The following is a 20,849-nucleotide window of genomic DNA, read 5'->3' on the forward strand; positions in this document are numbered from 1 at the left end:
TCTAATTGAAGTCAATAATTGGAAACTTCTCAAAGCACAGCAGACCAAGAATCAGTACAAGAAAGCTGCACTACAAACCAGAGCTGACAGCTGGCACATCAAAGGGCAGTTCCTTGACAAAATTGAAGGACTACAAGCAGAGGCACAACTCTGTGGCCCAAATGATTCATTGGAAGTTGAGAAGGAGAAGACCTGGTTATGGCTCACGAATGGAACCCTGAAGAAGGAGACAGAAGAAGGCCTGATTCTTGAAGCCCAGGAGCAAGCCATCAGAACCAATGCAATTAAGGCCAGGATTGAAAAATCAGCTGATAACCCAAAATTCAGACTGTGCAAGGAAGCTGATGAAAACAGGGATCATATCCTCAGCTGCTGCAAGAAAATCACACAGACGGACTACAAGCAGAGGCACAACTCTGTGGCCCAAATGATTCATTGGAACTTATGTCACAAGTCCACCTGCCAGTAGTAAAAAATTGCTGGGATCATAAACCTGCAAATGTAGTGGAAAATGAACACGCAAAAATACTTCAGTCTTCAGGAGGAGTTTGAAAACGTGGTTGTTCCAGTGTGCCTTCCCAGAATAATGAATCCTCAGCACTTTGTCCTCTAAAGCACTTTATATCGATGTAGGTCTGCTCGTATGTCTCCACTACGCCCCACTTCCTTATCTCGTCCATAACCAGCATCATTTAAAAATTTTAATTACATTTGGCCCAGCCATAGATTTTAAAGTGTTCTGTACTATTGTCAATGCTTATGTTATTGTCTATGTGATTTATTTTAATTGCATGTATTGTTATTGCTATTGCTTATATTGTTGTATTGTGGGCTCGGCCTCATGTAAGTGCACCGAGTCCCTTGGGGTGATGGTAGCGGGGTATAAATAAAGTATTATTATTATTATTATTATTATTATTATTATTATTATTCTCTCCTGACGTTTCGCATGCATCTTTGGCAGGCATCCTCAGAGGTGGTGACATCTGTTGGAGACAAGTTGGATATCTGTGGAAAGCATACGACTCCTCTGTTGCGCCAGCTCCACTGGCTGCCAATTAGCTTCCGAGCACAATTCAAAGTGCTGGTGTTGACCTATAAAGCCCTAAACGACTCTGGCCCAGTTTACCTGTCCGAACGGATAATCTCCTGCGAACCATCAAGGTTGTTAAGATCTTCTGGAGGGGCCCTGCTCTCGGTCCCACCAGCCTCGTAATCGCGTCTTGTGGGACAAGGGACAGGGCCTTCTCGGTGTTGGCCCCTCGGCTCTGGAACTCTCTCCCATTGGAGATTAGAACTGCCCCTTCCCTCCTGATCTTTAGAAAGTTGGTGAAAACCTGGCTCTGGAATCTGGCATTTGATGAGTGAGTCAATAACTCTTGACCACACGGACGGATGGGGATGAATAGTGATTTTATTCGGACGACTTGGCCTTATGTAATTATATGATTGTATTTTAATGCGTTTTATATCAGTGTATTATTGGATGTGTTGTTTTAAACTATTGTGTATGAATTCCTCTGTTGTAAACTGGCCTGAGTCCCTCGTTGGAGGTGAGAAGACCGGTATATAAAAGCTCTAAACAAATAAATAAATGTTCAAGGTGGGAGAAAGAACCCTTGTCTCTTGAGGTAGGTGTGAATGTTTCAATTGGCCACTTTGATTAACATTTAATGGCCTAGCAGTGTCTGGCTTCTTACTGCCTGGGGGAATCCTTTGTTGGCCATTCCACTGGCCTCCAACAGACAAGAGTTCTTTCTCCCACCTTGGGCATCATTCCACAGATATATAAACTTCACTTGTCTAGTTTCCAACAAATCTCACAACCTCTGAGGATGCCTGTAATAGATGTAGACGAAACGTCAGGAGAGAATGCTTCTGGAACATGGCCAGACAGCCTGGAAAATTCACAACAACCCAGCAATAATAATAATAATAATAATAATAATAATAATAATAATAATTTTCAGATCTGGTCCAAATCAAGCCAGATTGCAAATTCATGACTTTACTTACCATTTTGGCTTCTTGGATTTGAGAAAGCAGATTTTCCCCGAATGGATCTTGACAACTAGGAGAGAGATTTCTTGGCTGCTTTGGTGGAGAATGTCTTCCCTCAATTTATAGAGCCGAGAAGAGGAAAAGGAGAGGAGGACACCTCCCCGTGACAGTCGTGTTCAGGCCCAATGAACGTGACACAGAGGCAGAAAGGCGGTTGGGAAAAACGTGTTTGCTCAGGACTTCGCTGGTATTTGATTTGTACATTGATACCTGTGATAAGCGAGTGGCTGTTGTGGCTTTTAAAGAAATATGACGACAGATAGGGACCCACAGCAAATCAGAGAAGATTTACGTATGACGCGCCCATCACATTTCACAATTGGGACATCTATCTACACTGCAGACAGAATAGGAAACCTTGGCATCTCCTACAACATCTCAGTGTTAGACTTTTAGTCATGTAGGATAATTATATATCATGTTTCTCAACCTTCCTAATGCCGTGACCCCTTAATACAGTTCCTCTTGTTGTGATGACCCCCAACCACAAAATTATTTTCGTCACTACTTCAGAACTGTCATTTTGCTACTCTTATGAATCACTATGTAAATATCTGATATGCAGGATGTATTTTCATTCACCGGACCAAATTTGACAAAAATACCTGATACGCCCAAATTAGAATAATGGTGGGGTTGGGGGGGGGGGGATACATTTTGTCATTTGGGAGTGGTAGTTGCTGGGATTTATACTTCACCTACAATCAAAGAGCATTCTGAACTCCACCAATGATGGAATTGAATCAAACTTGACACACAGAACTCCCACGACTAACAGAAAGTACAGGAAGAGTTAGGTGGGCACTGATCTTGAGTTTGGGAGTTGTAGTTTACCTACATCCAGAGAGCACTGTGGACTCAATGATAGATTTGGACCAAACTTGGCACGAATACTCAATATGCCCAAATGTGAACACTGGTGGAGTTTGGGGAAAATAGAGCTTGACATTTGGGAGTTGTGGTTGCTGGGATTTATAATTCACCTACAATCAAAGAACATTCTGAACCCTACCAACGATAGAATTGGACCAAACTTCCCACACTGGGGTGTGGTTTGGAATGGGTTTCATTGGGGTGGAGGTTTAGTAGATGTAAAAGGTAGGCTTGGGCGATCAAGAAAAAAAATGGTTCTAAACTCGTTTCGTTTCTAGGGTGCGCTAGCGTTTCTAAATTCTGAGGAATTCCGAAATTTAAGATTTCAAAATTTTTAAATTTCCGAAATTTCGTAAATTACGAATCGATTCGTTAATGGCGGACGCAATTGCGCAATATGCTAAAAAAAACCCTCCAAATGGGACAGGGGGAAATTCTGAAGCTTCCCTCTCCCTCTCTGGTTGACTGTTGGTGTGATAAAACAAACAACAACTATATTATATTATTATAATATTATTATAATATTATTATATTATATTGTTGTATATTATATTATAATATTATATATTATTGTATATTATATTATATTATATATATTATATTATTATTATATTATTATATGATATTATTGTATATTATATTATATTATTATATTACTTTATATTATAATATATTATATATTATATTATACAATTATAATATAATATAATAATGTAGTAATAAAATATATAATAATATAATATAATATATACAATACTATAATATATTAGTATTATAATAATATAATATAATATTATAATATTATTATATTATATATCATATTATAGTATTGTATATTAGAGTGAGGCAAGAAGAAGCATGAGGAAAGAGGAGGAAAGCAGCAGAGCAAAGGGACCGGAAGTGGGGTAAATGCGAGATTGTAAAACTTGCACCAGACATTCAAAAATTATTACGAAATAATTACGAAATAATTATGATAATTGGAAACATTGTTTTGATTCTTAATTACTCCTCACACTATTCCTGCATGGTTCGATATTGGATCGTAAGCTAATTTAAATACGAATTAATAACGAATTACAAAATTAACGAACTGGATCGCCCAAGCCTAGTAAAAGGGAAAAGGAAGAGAAGTAACGTACTTTATTAATAAGTAGCCATCCCCTGCCACGTGTTGCTGTGGCCCACATTGGGGTTCTGTGTGGGAGGTTTGCCCCAATTCGATTGTTGGTGGGGTTCAGAATGCTCTGTGATTGTAGGTGAACTATAAATCCCAGCAACTACAACTCCCAAATGTCAAGATTCTATTTTCCCCAAACTCCACCAGTGTTCACATTTGGGCATATTGATTATTCGTGTAGAGTTTGGTCCAGATCCATCATTGTTTGAGACCTCAGTGATCTCTGGGTGTAGGTGAACTCAAGGTCAATGCCCACAAACCTTTACAGTATTTTCTGTGTGCCGAGTTTGGTTCAATTCGATCACTGGAGGAGTTCAGAATGCTCTTTGATTGTAGGTGAACTATACATCCCAGCAACTACAACTCACAAATGACAAAATAACCGCCGCCCCCCCAACCCAGTATTCAAATGTGGGCGTATCGGGTATTTGTGCTACATTTGGCCCAGTGAATGAAAATACATCTTGCATATTAGATATTTACATTACGATTCATAACAGTAGCAAAATCACAGTTATGAAGTAGCAATGAAATGGTTGGGGGTCACCACAACATGAGGAACTGTATTACGGGATCACGGCATTAGGAAGGTTGAGAATCACTGTTGTATGGGAATAAATGCAAGAATTTTGTTCAAGGAAGAGGATGTTTTTGGAGATGTTTAGTACCAAAATATCCTGGGCTCAACCTTGAGATGTTCGGATAAAGCTCCATCAACCACCCGGAGGGTCATTTGTGTCCCAACCCAAGTCTAAACCTACAGCCAACCCTCCACATTTTCTACAGTTAGGGGTAGTGGAACACCCAGAGGAAGCCCTAGGTAATTTTCAACGGAAAGCAAACAGGATTTTGCCCCCCCCCCCCAAACCAATCACTGATATATATTTTCTGTTCGTCGTAGGAGTTCTGTGTGCGATATTTGGTTCAATTCCATCATTGGTGGAGTTCAGAATGCTCTTTGAATGTAGGTGAACTATACATCCCAGTAACTACAACTCGCATGTCAAGGTCTATTTTCCCCCAAGAGCGCCTCAAGAGCGCCCCTGGGCAAAGTCAACTATACTGCAAATGCTTACTTTGTATAATGGTTGAGCCGCCCCTGGGAACACTATTAAATTAAAACAACTCTTATTTTTTCAACTTGAGAGAAATCTCTAAGAATTTCTAGGTCTTCCAACCCAACTGTGATCAACTTGTGTTTTTAGCTGGCTACCAAATTGCATTGGAGGACATAAAGATTCCTAGAGAAGTGTCTAGGTCTGCTTTCAGTCGAGAATCCATTGAAAAGTTCCTCTCTGTGAAATGCTATGGTCTTTGAAGCGAAAACCAAAAAAGACAAGAGTCCGTTTTAGATGCAGAGGCTCATTTATTCATTGGCTCCCCATTCAATTAAAGGGTTTCTGGCCTTCTTCAAAACATGGTTCTGATGGATTCGCCTCCTTATAGAACTTATACTTGCATGTTTTTCCATCGACCACTGCTACACATCCTTGAACATGCGCAATGCCACCGTATCTAAAAATAAGAAGCAGAAGAAGAAAGTATCCACTGACATGGATTTTTAGACTTGCAAAGAGAAGAAGAGTGAGGTGCAGCTCTGTCTTACCTAGATCTAGAAGAGCAGTAGCAGTTGGGATGAGGTGGTTCATCTCCATTCTGCTCAGGCTCAGAAGTGCATGAAAAAAGCCACCCTCTAGGACCAGGGCAGTGGCAGTTGGAATGGAGAAAGGGGCTCCCATCTGGTTCTAAGTCTAAGGCATGATAGGAGCACCACCCTCTATCCCAACTGCCACTACCCTGGCCTTGGAGGGAGAGAAGAGGAGGCAGGCAGAGCTCCATCATGACTTGAAGCAGATGAAACATCCTCCCTCCTCTCCAACTGCCACTGCCTTGGCTTCGAAAGAAGAGGAAGCAGGTGAAGCTTCATCATGCCTAGTTCCAGAAGCAAAGGCCTCCATCCATCCCAGCTGTCACTGCCCTGGCTTTGGAAGGAAAGAAGAAGAGATAGAGCTCTATTATGTCTAAGTCCTTCATCCCAACTGCCACTGCCCTGTCATTGAAGGGAGAGGATCGTGATATCATAGAAGATGTAGCCACAGCTCCATTTTCCCTATTCCTTGAAGCAGAAAAAGCTCCTTCCTCATCCCAACTGCTACTGCTTTGGCGTTGGACTGAAGAGAAGAGCAAACACAGCCCCATCATGCCTAGAAGCAGGTAGAAGCCCCTCCTGCAATCCCAACTGCCACTGCCCTGGCCTTGGAGGAAGAAAGGCAGCCATTCCCCTTTATTTATTTATTTATTTATTTATTTATTTATTTCAGATATTTGTACCCCACCCTTCTCAACCCCTCCCCAAAGGGGAGGGGCTCAGGGTGGCTTTCCATGTGTGTTACGTCTTATTTGTTAGATAGAAATGGCACAGCATTCCTAATCATGAAAAAATACTGTTTGATGAACATGTGAAATATTGGTAGCACCTGGGTATGACTGTGAATGTATGGTATGACCCGCTCATTGTTATTTTATTGTGTATGATTTTGCTGTAGCCTTTTTTTTGTACTCATATGTTGTATTTTATTGTGTTGCTATTGTGTTTTGGTTTTATTTTATTGTAAAATGCTGTTGGGTTTGGCCTCATGTAAGCTGCCCCGAGTCCCCATTGGGGAGATGGTGGTGGGGTATTAAATAAAGATTATTATTATTATTAATGTCATGATGCAATACCTAAGGGAATGTGGTAATGGCTGAGTTATAACCCTGTGATGGTTATTGCAACGGGGTTGTATCAACCAGTGTCCCTTACTGATGACCTATCAGCAGGTGAAATAATCCAGCTTTCCCTCTCCTGTGTGACTCAGTGTGAGTATCTGCCTATGCTGTATATGACTATTTGATGACTGACAGTTTGCAATCCTGTTTGTACATTCATATATATTGCAACAGTGAAGAGTGAAGCCTCTGGATATTTTGGATGAAAACCTGAATCCATGAGTTTGCTAAACAGTGTGTGTAGATAAGGTCAGAAGCTGGCAGTTGGACTCTGCTGATAGATGGGTTGAAGCATGGTTTTGCTGTGAAAGGACTCTACTGCAGTTTGCTTGCTTCTGGGACGCTTGCTATCCAACTTGCAGTGGTTGAGGGAGGTTGTGATTTGGAAACTATAAATCACTTCACATACCAGAATCCCGCAGCATTATTTAGAGTGCATGCCTTACAGCAGGGATCAGAGCAGAGGTATAAACAGCCTAAACTAGTGAATCCACTTTGCCTACCTGGTGCAGCACTCCATCCCGTCTGTGTAGCAGTTGCATCCTATACAGTGAGCTGTGTTCCAAGAATCCCCCACGGGGTGCTTGCTCTTATCATATACATCGGTGCACACAGGCTCCTCCAGTTTACCTAGGGATTAAACGCACCCATTGGCTTTACTTTCAGTAGTGCCATAACTTGTGTTAGAAGTTAGAGTTGGAGTCTAAAACACCTGGAGGGCCAAAGTTTGCCCATGTCTGCCCTAGAAGGAAATAGCATGCTTGACCACCTTACCGTCTTTGATCACCGCTTTATGCACGTCTCTAAAGCAGGCTCCATGGCACACAGCCACCACGATGCAGAGGACACCCAGCCGGAAAAGAACGTTCTGAAATAGAGGCACCAGGGATAAAGCATAGAAAGCATATTACAGAGTTTCCTTGGCAACATTTGTTTGCATTGCTTTGAGGTTGAGAGAGTGTGACTTAGGTAAAGATTTTCCCATAACATTAGAGGGGTGGTGCTCATTTTGGTTTCTAAGCCGAAGAGCCGGTATTGTCCGTAGATGTCTCCAATGTCATGTGGCCGGCATGACTGCATGGAGCACTGTTACCTTCTCGCAGAAGTGGTACCTATTGATCTACTGACATTTGCATGTTTCCAAACTGCTAGGTTGGCAGAAGCTGGGCCTAACTGTGGGAGCTAAATCTGCTCCCTGGATCCGAACCGCTGACCTTTCAGTCAGCAAGTTCAGCAGCTCAGCGGTTTAATTCACTGTGCCACCAGGGGCTCCTGTGCCTAAGAAGAAGAAAGAGAAGGAGAAGAAGAAGACGACAAGGAAGACGAAGAAGACGAAGAAGAAGAAGAAGAAGAAGACAACGAAGAAGAAGAAGAAGAAGAAGAAGAAGAAGAAGAAGAAGAAGAAGAAGAAGAAGAAGAAGAAGAAGAAATACTGCTGGCCTCATAAACTGGACGCAGGCAGAACTGGACAATTTGGACAGAAAAACAAGAAAATTCGTAACCATTCATCATTCACTACATCCTCGCAGTGATGTTGACTGGCTCTATCTGCCTAGAACAGTGGTTCTCAACCTTCCTAATGCTGCGACCCCTTAATCCAGTTCCTCATGTTGTGGTGACCCCCAACCATAAAATTATTTTCGTTGCTATTTCATAATTGTAATTTTGCTACTGTGATGAATTGTAATGTAAATATCTGATACGCAGAATGTATTTTCATTCACTGGACCAAATTTGGCACAAATACCCAATATGCCCAAATTTGAATAGTGGTGGGGTTGGGGGAGGGGGGGGGGTGATTGATTTTTGTCATTTGGGAGTTGTAGTTGCTGGGATTTATAGTTCACCTACAATCAAAGAGCATTCTGAACTCCAGCAATGACGGAATTGAACCAAACTTGGCACACAAAACTACCATGGCCAACAGAAAACATGGGAAGGGTTTGGTGGGCACTGACCTTGAGTTTGGAGTTGTAGTTCACCTACATCCAGAGAGCACTGTGGACTCAAACAATGATGGATCTGGACCAAACTTGACATGAATACTCAATATGCTCAAATGTGAACACGGGTGAAGTTTGGGGAAAATAGACCTTGACATTTGTGAGTTGTAGTTGCTGGGATTTATAGTTCACCTACACTCAAAGAGCATTCTGAACCCCACCAACAATTAAATTGGACCAAAATTCCCACACAGAACCCCCATGACCAACAGAAAATACTGTTTTCTGATGGTCTTTGGCGACCCCTCTGACACTCCCTGGCGACCCCCGCAGGGGTCCCGACCCCCAGGTTGAGAACCACTGGCCTAGAAGGTCTGGTGGGAGAGGACTTTTACAAGTAAAACAAGCAGTTGAAGAAGAAAAACACGCCCTGGCAGAATATGTCAAGTAAAGCCAAGACTGCTCTAATTGAAGTCAATAATTGGAAACTTCTCAAAGCACAGCAGACCAAGAATCAGTACAAGAAAGCTGCACTACAAACCAGAGCTGACAGCTGGCACATCAAAGGGCAGTTCCTTGACAAAATTGAAGGACTACAAGCAGAGGCACAACTCTGTGGCCCAAATGATTCATTGGAAGTTGAGAAGGAGAAGACCTGGTTATGGCTCACGAATGGAACCCTGAAGAAGGAGACAGAAGAAGGCCTGATTCTTGCAGCCCAGGAGCAAGCCATCAGAACCAATGCAATTAAGGCCAGGATTGAAAAATCAGCTGATAACCCAAAATGCAGACTGTGCAAAGAAGCTGATGAAAACAGGGATCATATCCTCAGCTGCTGCAAGAAAATCACCCAGACGGACTACAAGCAGAGGCACAACTCTGTGGCCCAAATGATTCATTGGAACTTATGTCACAAGTCTACCTGCCAGTAGTAAAAAATTGCTGGGATCATAAACCTGCAAGTGTAGTGGAAAATGAACACACAAAAATACTTCAGTCTTCAGGAGGAGTTTGAAAACGTGGTTGTTCCAGTGTGCCTTCCCAGAATAATGAATCCTCAGCACTTTGTTCTCTAAAGCACTTTATATCGATTTAGGTCTGCTCGTATGTCTCCACTATGCCCCACTTCCTTATCTCATCCATGACCAGCATCATTTTAAACTTTAATTACATTTGGCCCAGCCATAGATTTTAAAGTGTTCTGTACTATTGTCAATGCTTATGTTATTGTCTATGTGATTTATTTTAATTGCATGTATTGTTATTGCTATTGCTTATATTGTTGTATTGTGGGCTCGGCCTCATGTAAGCGCACCGAGTCCCTTGGGGTGATGGTAGCGGGGTATAAATAAAGTATTATTATTATTATTATTATTATTCTCTCCTGACGTTTCGCATGCATCTTTGGCAGGCATCCTCAGAGGTGGTGAGATCTGTTGGAGACAAGTTGGATATCTGTGGAAAGCATACAACTCCTCTGTTGCGCCAGCTCCACTGGCTGCCAATTAGCTTCCGAGCACAATTCAAAGTGCTGGTGTTGACCTATAAAGCCCTAAACGACTCTGGCCCAGTTTACCTGTCCAAACGGATAATCTCCTGCGAACCATCAAGGTTGTTAAGATCTTCTGGAGGGGCCCTGCTCTCGGTCCCACCACCCTCGTAATCGTGTCTTGTGGGACAAGGGACAGGGCCTTCTCGGTGGTGGCCCCTTGGCTCTGGAACTCTCTCCCATTGGAGATTAGAACTGCCCCTTCCCTCCTGACCTTTAGAAAGTTGGTGAAAACCTGGCTCTGGAATCTGGCATTTGATGAGTGAGTCAATAACTCTTGACCACACGGACGGATGGGGATGAATAGTGATTTTATTCGGACGACTTGGCCTTATGTAATTATATGATTGTATTTTAATGCGTTTTATATCAGTGTATTATTGGATGTGTTGTTTTAAACTATTGTGTATGAATTCCTCTGTTGTAAACCGGCCTGAGTCCCTCATTGGAGGTGAGAAGACCGGTATATAAAAGCTCTAAATAAATAAATAAATGTTCAAGGTGGGAGAAAGAACTCTTGTCTCTTGAGGAAGGTGCAAATGTTTCAATTGGCCACTTTGATTAACATTTAATGGCCTAGCAGTGTCAAGTTCTGGCTTCTTACTGCCTAGGGGAATCCTTTGTTGGCCATTCCACTGGCCTCCAACAGACAAGAGTTCTTTCTCCCACCTTGGGCATCATTCCACAGATATATAAACTTCACTTGTCTAGTTTCCAACAAATCTCACAACCTCTGAGGATGCCTGTAATAGATGTAGACGAAACGTCAGGAGAGAATGCTTCTGGAACATGGCCAGACAGCCTGGAAAATTCACAACAACCCAGCAATAATAATAATAATAATAATAATAATAATAATAATAATAATTTTCAGATCTGGTCCAAATCAAGCCAGATTGCAAATTCATGACTTTACTTACCATTTTGGCTTCTTGGATTTGAGAAAGCAGATTTTCCCCGAACGGATCTTGACAACCAGGAGAGAGATTTCTTGGCTGCTTTGGTGGAGAATGTCTTCCCTCAATTTATAGAGCCGAGAAGAGGAAAAGGAGAGGAGGACACCTCCCCGTGACAGTCGTGTTCAGGCCCAATGAACGTGACACAGAGGCAGAAAGGCGGTTGGGAAAAACGTGTTTGCTCAGGACTTCGCTGGTGTTTGATTTGTACATTGATACCTGTGATAAGCGAGTGGCTGTTGTGGCTTTTAAAGAAATATGACGACAGATAGGGACCCACAGCAAATCAGAGAAGATTTACGTATGACGCGCCCAACACATTTCACAATTGGGACATCTACTTACACTGCAGACAGAATAGGAAACCTTGGCATCTCCTACAACATCTCAGAGTTAGACTTTTAGTCATGTAGGATAATTATATATCATGTTTCTCAACCTTCCTAATGCTGTGACCCCTTAATACAGTTCCTCTTGTTGTGATGACCCCCAACCACAAAATTATTTTCGTCACTACTTCAGAACTGTCATTTTGCTACTCTTATGAATCACTATGTAAATATCTGATATGCAGGATGTATTTTCATTCACCGGACCAAATTTGACAAAAATACCTGATACGCCCAAATTAGAATAATGGTGGGGTTGGGGGGGGGGGGATACATTTTGTCATTTGGGAGTGGTAGTTGCTGGGATTTAGTTGCTGGTAGTTGCGGAAGCTCGCCTCGCCTGCCTCGCTCTCTCGCCGATGGCCACTGGCAAGAGAGCGAGGCAGGCGAGGAGGGCTTACGCGACGCCAGGCCTCTCGCGGAGGCCTCCTCGCCTACCTCGCGCCCTCGCCGATGGGTGAGAGAGCGGGGCAGGCGAAGGGGGCTTCCGCGACGCCAGGCCTCGTGCGGATGCCTGCCTCGCTCTCTCGCCTATGGCGACGGTGCAAAGCAGGCCAGAAGGCCTCCGCGCGAGGCCTGCCATCGCAGAGGCATCCTCGCCTGCCTCCCTCTCTCGGCGATGGCCATTGGCGAGAGAGCGGGGCAGGCGAAGGGGGCTTCCGCGATGCCAGGCCTCGGACGAAGGCCTCCTCGCCTGCCTCGCGCCCTCACCATCGCTGAGAGAGTGAGGCAGACAAGGCGGGCTTCGCGCGAGATCTCCCCTTGCCCCGCCCTTGGGGCGGGGCCAACGAGGCGGCCTTGCGACCCCGCCGAAATGGCCAGGCGACCCCCCTGGGGGTCGCGACCCCCAGGTTAAGAACCGCTGGCGTATCGGGTATTTGTGCTACATTTGGCCCAGTGAATGAAAATACATCTTGCATATTAGATATTTACATTACGATTCATAACAGTAGCAAAATCACAGTTATGAAGTAGCAATGAAATGGTTGGGGGTCACCACAACATGAGGAACTGTATTACGGGATCACGGCATTAGGAAGGTTGAGAATCACTGTTGTATGGGAATAAATGCAAGAATTTTGTTCAAGGAAGAGGATGTTTTTGGAGATGTTTAGTACCAAAATATCCTGGGCTCAACCTTGAGATGTTCGGATAAAGCTCCATCAACCACCCGGAGGGTCATTTGTGTCCCAACCCAAGTCTAAACCTACAGCCAACCCTCCACATTTTCTACAGTTAGGGGTAGTGGAACACCCAAAGGAAGCCCTAGGTAATTTTCAACGGAAAGCAAACAGGATTTTGCCCCCCCCCCCAAACCAATCACTGATATATATTTTCTGTTCGTCGTAGGAGTTCTGTGTGCGATATTTGGTTCAATTCCATCATTGGTGGAGTTCAGAATGCTCTTTGAATGTAGGTGAACTATACATCCCAGTAACTGCAACTCGCATATGTCAAGGTCTATTTTCCCCCAAAAGCGCCTCAAGAGCGCCCCTGGGCAAAGTCAACTATACTGCAAATGCTTACTTTGCATAATGGTTGAGCCGCCCCTGGGAACACTATTAAATTAAAACAACTTATTTTTTTCAACTTGAGAGAAATCTCTAAGAATTTCTAGGTCTTCCAACCCAACTGTGATCAACTTGTGTTTTTAGCTGGCTACCAAATTGCATTGGAGGACATAAAGATTCCTAGAGAAGTCTCTAGGTCTGCTTTCAGTCGAGAATCCATTGAAAAGTTCCTCTCTGTGAAATGCTATGGTCTTTGAAGCGAAAACCAAAAAAGACAAGAGTCCGTTTTAGATGCAGAGGCTCATTTATTCATTGGCTCCCCATTCAATTAAAGGGTTTCTGGCCTTCTTCAAAACATGGTTCTGATGGATTCGCCTCCTTATAGAACTTATACTCGCATGTTTTTCCATCGACCACTGCTACACATCCTTGAACATGCGCAATGCCACCGTATCTAAAAATAAGAAGCAGAAGAAGAAAGTATCCACTGACATGGATTTTTAGACTTGCAAAGAGAAGAAGAGTGAGGTGCAGCTCTGTCATACCTAGATCTAGAAGAGCAGTAGCAGTTGGAATGAGGTGGTACATCTCCATTCCGCTCAGGCTCAGAAGTGCATGAAAAAAGCCACCCTCTAGGGCCAGGGCAGTGGCAGTTGGAATGGAGAAAGGGGCTCCGATCTGGTTCTAAGTCTAAGGCATGATAGGAGCACCACCCTCTATCCCAACTGCCACTACCCTGGCCTTGGAGGGAGAGAAGAGGAGGCAGGCAGAGCTCCATCATGACTTGACGCAGATGAAACATCCTCCCTCCTCTCCAACTGCCACTGCCTTGGCTTCGAAAGAAGAGGAAGCAGGTGAAGCTTCATCATGCCTAGTTCCAGAAGCAAAGGCCTCCATCCATCCCAGCTGTCACTGCCCTGGCTTTGGAAGGAAAGAAGAAGAGATAGAGCTCTATTATGTCTAAGTCCTTCATCCCAACTGCCACTGCCCTGTCATTGAAGGGAGAGGATCGTGATATCATAGAAGATGTAGCCACAGCTCCATTTTCCCTATTCCTTGAAGCAGAAAAAGCTCCTTCCTCATCCCAACTGCTACTGCTTTGGCGTTGGACTGAAGAGAAGAGCAAACACAGCCCCATCATGCCTAGAAGCAGGTAGAAGCCCCTCCTGCAATCCCAACTGCCACTGCCCTGGCCTTGGAGGAAGAAAGGCAGCCATTCCCCTTTATTTATTTATTTATTTATTTATTTCAGATATTTGTACCCCACCCTTCTCAACCCCTCCCCAAAGGGGAGGGGCTCAGGGTGGCTTTCCATGTGTGTTACGTCTTATTTGTTAGATAGAAATGGCACAGCATTCCTAATCATGAAAAAATACTGTTTGATGAACATGTGAAATATTGGTAGCACCTGGGTATGACTGTGAATGTATGGTATGACCCGCTCATTGTTATTTTATTGTGTATGATTTTGCTGTAGCCTTTTTTTTGTACTCATATGTTGTATTTTATTGTGTTGCTATTGTGTTTTGGTTTTATTGTAAAATGCTGTTGGGTTTGGCCTCATGTAAGCCGCCCCGAGTCCCCATTGGGGAGATGGTGGTGGGGTATTAAATAAAGATTATTATTATTATTATTATTATTATTATTATTATTAATGTCATGATGCAATACCTAAGGGAATGTGGTAATGGCTGAGTTATAACCCTGTGATGGTTATTGCAATGGGGTTGTATCAACCAGTGTCCCTTACTGATGACCTATCAGCAGGTGAAATAATCCAGCTTTCCCTCTCCTGTGTGACTCAGTGTGAGTATCTGCCTATGCTGTATATGACTATTTGATGACTGACAGTTTGCAATCCTGTTTGTACATTCATATATATTGCAACAGTGAAGATTGAAGCCTCTGGATATTTTGGATGAAAACCTGAATCCATGAGTTTGCTAAACAGTGTGTGTAGATAAGGTCAGATGCTGGCAGTTGGACTCTGCTGATAGATGGATTGAAACATGATTATGCTGTGAAAGGACTCTACTGCATTTTGCTTGCTTCTGGGACACTTGCTATCCAACTTGCAGTGGTTCAAGGAGGTCGTGATTTGGAAACTATAAATCACTTCACATACCAGAATCCCGCAGCATTATTGAGAGTGCATGCCTTACAGCAGGGATCAGAGCAGAAGTATAAATAGCCTAAACTAGTGAATCCACTTTGCCTACCTGGTGCAGCACTCCATCCCGTCTGTGTAGCAGTTGCATTGCATACATTCAGCTGTGTTCCAAGAATCCCCCACGGGGTGCTTGCTCTTATCATACACATCGGTGCACACAGGCTTCTGCAGTTTACCTAGGGATTAAAAGCAGCCATTGGCTTTACTTTCAATAGTGCCATAACCTGTGTTAGAAGTTAGAGTTGGAGTCTAAAACACCTGGAGGGCCAAAGTTTGCCCATGCCTGCCCTAGAAGGAAATAACATGCTTGACCACCTTACCGTGTTTGATCACCGCTTTATGCACGTCTCTAAAGCAGGCTCCATGGCACACGGCCACCACGACGCAGAGGACACCCAGCCGGAAAAGAACGTTCTGAAATAGAGGCACCGGGGATAAAGCATAGAAAGCATATTACGGAGTTTCCTTGGCAACATTTGTTTCCATTGCTTTGAGATTGAGAGAGTGTGACGTAAATCAAGATTTTCCCATAACATTAGAGGGGTGGTGCTCATTTTGGTTTCTAAGCCGAAGAGCCGGCATTGTTGGTATATGTCTCCAATGTCATGTGGCCAGCATGACTGCATGGAGCACTATTACCTTCTCGCAGAAGTGGTACCTATTGATCTACTCACATTTGCATGTTTCCAAACTGCTAGGTTGGCAGAAGCTGGGCCTAACTGTGGGAGCTAAATCTGCTCCCTGGATCCGAACCGCTGACCTTTCAGGCAGCAAGTTCAGCAGCTCAACGGTTTAATTCACTGTGCCACCAGGGGCTCCTGTGCCGAAGAAGGTAGTAGTAGAAGGAGAAGGAGAAGACGGAGACGGAGACGGAGACGAAGACGAAGAAGACGAAGAAGACGAAGAAGACGAAGAAGACGAAGAAGAAGACGAAGATATACTGCTGGCATCATAAACTGGACGCAGGCAGAACTGGACAATTTGGACAGAAAAACAAGAAAATTCATTCATTCACTACATCTCGCAGTGATGTTGACTGGCTCTATCTGCCTAGAAGGTCTGGTGGGAGAGGACTTTTACAAGTAAAACAAGCAGTTGAAGAAGAAAAACACGTCCTGGCAGAATATGTCAAGTAAAGCCAAGACTGCTCTAATTGAAGTCAATAATTGGAAACTTCTCAAAGCACAGCAGACCAAGAATCAGTACAAGAAAGCTGCACTACAAACCAGAGCTGACAGCTGGCACATCAAAGGGCAGTTCCTTGACAAAATTGAAGGACTACAAGCAGAGGCACAACTCTGTGGCCCAAATGATTCATTGGAAGTTGAGAAGGAGAAGACCTGGTTATGGCTCACAAATGGAACCCTGAAGAAGGAGACAGAAGAAGGCCTGATTCTTGCAGCCCAGGAGCAAGCCATCAGAACCAATGCAATTAAGGCCAGGATTGAAAAATCAGCTGATAACCCAAAATGCAGACTGTGCAAGGAAGCTGATGAAAACAGGGATCATATCCTCAGCTGCTGCAAGAAAATCACACAGACGGACTACAAGCAGAGGCACAACTCTGTGGCCCAAATGATTCATTGGAACTTATGTCACAAGTCCACCTGCCAGTAGTAAAAAATTGCTGGGATCATAAACCTGCAAATGTAATGGAAAATGAACACGCAAAAATACTTCAGTCTTCAGGAGGACTTTGAAAACGTGGTTGTTCCAGTGTGCCTTCCCAGAATAATGAATCCTCAGCACTTTGTCCTCTAAAGCACTTTATATCGATGTAGGTCTGCTCGTATGTCTCCACTACGCCCCACTTCCTTATCTCGTCCATGACCAGCATCATTTTAAACTTTAATTACATTTGACCCAGCCATAGATTTTAAAGTGTTCTGTACTATTGTCAATGCTTATGTTATTGACTATGTGATTTATTTTAATTGCATGTATTGTTATTGCTATTGCTTGTATTGTTGTATTGTGGGCTCGGCCTCATGTAAGCGCACCGAGTCCCTTGGGGAGATGGTAGCGGGGTATAAATAAAGTATTATTATTATTATTATTATTTCCTGATGTTTCGCATGCATCTTTGGCAGGCATCCTCAGAGGTGGTGACATCTGTTGGAGACAAGTTGGATATCTGTGGAAAGCATACGACTCCTCTGTTGCACCAGCTCCACTGGCTGCCAATTAGCTTCCGAGCACAATTCAAAGTGCAGGTGTTGACCTATAAAGCCCTAAATAACTCCGGCCCAGTTTACCTGTCCGAACGGATTCTCCCCTGCGGACCATCAAGGTTGTTAAGATCTTCTGGAGGGGCCCTGCTCTCGGTCCCACCACCCTCGCAATCGCATCTGGTGGGGACAAGGGACAGGGCCTTCTCGGTGGTGGCCCCTCGGCTCTGGAACTCTCTCCCATTGGAGATTAGAACTGCCCCTTCCCTCCTGACCTTTAGAAAGTTGGTGAAAACCTGGCTCTGAAATCTGGCATTTGATGAGTGAGTCAATAACTCTTGACCACACGGACGGATGGGGATGAATAGTGATTTTATTCGGACGACTTAGCCTTATATAATTATATGATTGTATTTTAATGTGTTTTATATCAGTGTATTATTGGATGTGTTGTTTTAAACTATTGTGTATGAATTCCTCTGTTGTAAACTGGCCTGAGTCCCTCGTTGGAGGTGAGAAGACCGGTATATAAAAGCTCTAAATAAATAAATAAATAAATGTTCAAGGTGGGAGAAAGAACTCTTGTCTCTTGAGGTAGGTGTAAATATTTCAATTGGCCACTTTGATTAACCTAGCAGTGTCAAGTCCTGGCTTCTTACTGCCTGGGGGAATCCTTTGTTGGCCATTCCATTGGCCTCCAACGGACAAGAGTTCTTTTTCCTTCCCTGGAACATGGCCAGACAGCCTGGAAAACTCACAACAACCCAGCAATAATAATAATAATAATAATAATAATAATAATAATAATAACAATAACAATAATAATAATTTTCAGATCTGTTTCAAATCAAACCAGGTTGCAAAATTATTACTTTACTTACCATTTTGGTTTCTTGGATTTGGGAAAGCAGACTTTCCCCGAATGGATCTTGACAACCAGGAGAGAGATTTCTTGGCTGCTTTGGTGGAGGATGTCTCCCCTCAATTTATAGAGCCGAGAAGGACACCTCCCCGTGACAGTCATGTTCAGGCCCAATGAACGTGACACAGAGGCACAAAGGCGATTGGGAAAGACGAGTTTGCTCTGGACTTCGCCGGTATTTGATTTGTACATTGATACCTGTGATAAGAGAGTGGCTCTTGTGGCTTCCAAAGAAATATGACAACAGATAGGGACCCACAGCAAATCAGAGAAGATTTACGTATGACGCGCCCAACACATTTCATAATTGGGACATCTATATCTACACTGCAGACAGAATAGGAAACCTTGGCTTCTCCTACAACATCTCAGTTTTAGACTTTTAGGCATGTAGGATAATTATATATCGCGTTTCTCAACCTTCGTAATGCCGCGACCCCTTAATACAGTTCCTCTTGTTGTGATGACCCCCAACCACAAAATTATTTTCGTCTCTACTTCAGAACTGTCATTTTGCTACTTTTATGAATCACTATGTAAATATCTGATATGCAGGATGTATTTTCATTCACTGGACCAAATTTGACACAAATACCTGATATGCCCAAATTTGAATACTGGTGGGGTTGGGTGGGGGGAAATACATTTTGGCATTTCGGAGTTGTAGTTGCTGGGATTTATATTTCACCTACAATCAAAGAGCATTCTGAACTCCAATGATGGAATTGAATCAAACTTGACACATAGAACTCCCACGACTAACAGAAAGTACAGGAAGATGTATTGTTGAAGGCTTTCATGGCTGGAATCACTAGGTTCTTGTGGGTTTTTTTGGGCTATATGGCATTTTCTAGGGGCATTTTCTCCTGACGTTTTGCCTGCATCTATGGCAAGCATCCAATGACTGGGGTGGGGTCAAGAGCTCTTCTCTGCTGGAGCTAAGTGCGAATGTTTCAACTGACCATCTTCATTAGCATTTGAAGGCCTTGCTGAGCCTGGGGGAATCTTTTGTTGAGAGGTGTTAGGATGTGCCTGATTGTTTCCTCTCTGCTGTTTCACACTTAGCTCCAGCAGAAAAAGCTCTTGGCCCCACCCCAGTCATTCCACAGATATATAAACCCATGGTCCTAGTTCCAACAGACATCACTACCTCTGAGGATGCTTGCCATAGATGCAAGCGAAACGTCAGGAGAAAATGCCTCTAGAACATGGCCATATAGTCCAAAAAAAACCCACAAGAACCTAATACAGGAAGAGTTTGGTGGGCACTGACCTTGAGTTTGGGAGTTGTCGTTCACCTACATCCAAAGAGCACTGTGGACTCAATGATAGATTTGGACCAAACTTGGCACGAATACTCAATATGCCCAAATGTGAACACTGCTGGATTTTGGGGGAAATAGAGCTTGACATTTGGGAGTTGTGGTTGCTGGGATTTATAATTCATCTACAATCAAAGATCACTCTGAACCCTATCAACGATAGAATTGGGCCAAACTTCCCACACTGGAGGGTGGGTTGGAATGGGTTTCATTGGGGAGGAGATTTTGTAGATGTAAAGGGAAAAGGAAGAGAAGCCCTCAGTAACGTACTTTATTAAGAACTAGCCATCCCCTGCCATATGTTGCTGTGCCCCACATGGGGATTCTGTGTGGGAGGTTTGCCCCAATTCGATTGTTGGTGGGGTTCAGAATGCTCTGTGATTGTAGGTGAACTATAAATCCCAGCAACCAGAACTCCCAAATGTCAAGATTCTATTTTCCCCAAACTCCACCAGTATTCACATTTGGGCATATTGAATATTTGTGTAGAGTTTGGTCCAGATCCATCATTGTTTGAGTCCATAATGATCTCTGGGTGTAGGTGAACGACAACTCCAAAACTAAAGGACACTGTCCACCAAACCCTTCCAGTATTTTCTGTTGGTCATGGGAGAACTGTGTGCCAAGTTTGGTTCAATTCCATTGTTGGTGGGGTTCAGAATGCTCTTTGATTGTAGGTGAACTATAAATCCCAGCAACTACAATTCCCAAATGACAAAATCAATTTTTTGAGTGAAGGACATACATTAGGTTGTTGGGTGTCTTGTGTCCAAATTTGGTGTCAATTCGTCCAGTGGTTTTTGAGTTCTCTTCATCCCACAAACGAACATTACATTTTTATTTATATAGATTTTGACACATCAGAATCCTGGGAGTTGTCGTTCTACAAGGTTTTCTGACTCACAGAGGTGGCCCTAGGTAATTTTCAACGGTAAGCAGTATTCCCACCCCCCACCCCCCGACCAATCATTGATATATATTTTCTGTTTGTCGTGGGAGTTCTGTGTGCCATATTTTATTCAATTCCATTATTGGT

The 20,849-nt window shown here is 43.3% G+C and overlaps 1 protein-coding gene across 4 annotated transcripts in view; it reads right to left on the reverse strand.

The window, feature by feature from the left end:
* The window catches only part of LOC132782405 (small serum protein 5-like), a 34,889-nt gene extending 16,307 nt beyond the window's left edge, over positions 1–18,582 (reverse strand). Inside the window, exons 1-4 of one of the 4 annotated variants that reach the window (XM_067470748.1) lie at positions 18,451–18,574; positions 7,658–7,751; positions 7,387–7,513; positions 5,467–5,629 (exon numbers count right to left, since the gene is read on the reverse strand). In XM_067470748.1, coding sequence (XP_067326849.1) covers positions 5,500–5,629; positions 7,387–7,513; positions 7,658–7,751; positions 18,451–18,453 — 354 coding nt within the window. In that variant the 5' untranslated portion in view covers positions 18,454–18,574 and the 3' untranslated portion in view covers positions 5,467–5,499. Of the gene's footprint in view, positions 1–5,466; positions 5,630–7,386; positions 7,514–7,657; positions 7,752–11,295; positions 11,497–13,522; positions 13,686–15,450; positions 15,578–15,721; positions 15,816–18,450 lie in introns of those variants that run through there. The other 3 variants (XM_067470747.1, XM_067470749.1, XM_067470746.1) reach the window with 3 other exon arrangements.
* Between the last annotated feature and the right edge of the window lie 2,267 nt (positions 18,583–20,849).

The sequence above is a fragment of the Anolis sagrei genome, chromosome 7 (genome assembly GCF_037176765.1).
Source record: "Anolis sagrei isolate rAnoSag1 chromosome 7, rAnoSag1.mat, whole genome shotgun sequence".
NCBI classification, from domain to species: Eukaryota; Metazoa; Chordata; class Lepidosauria; order Squamata; family Dactyloidae; genus Anolis; species Anolis sagrei.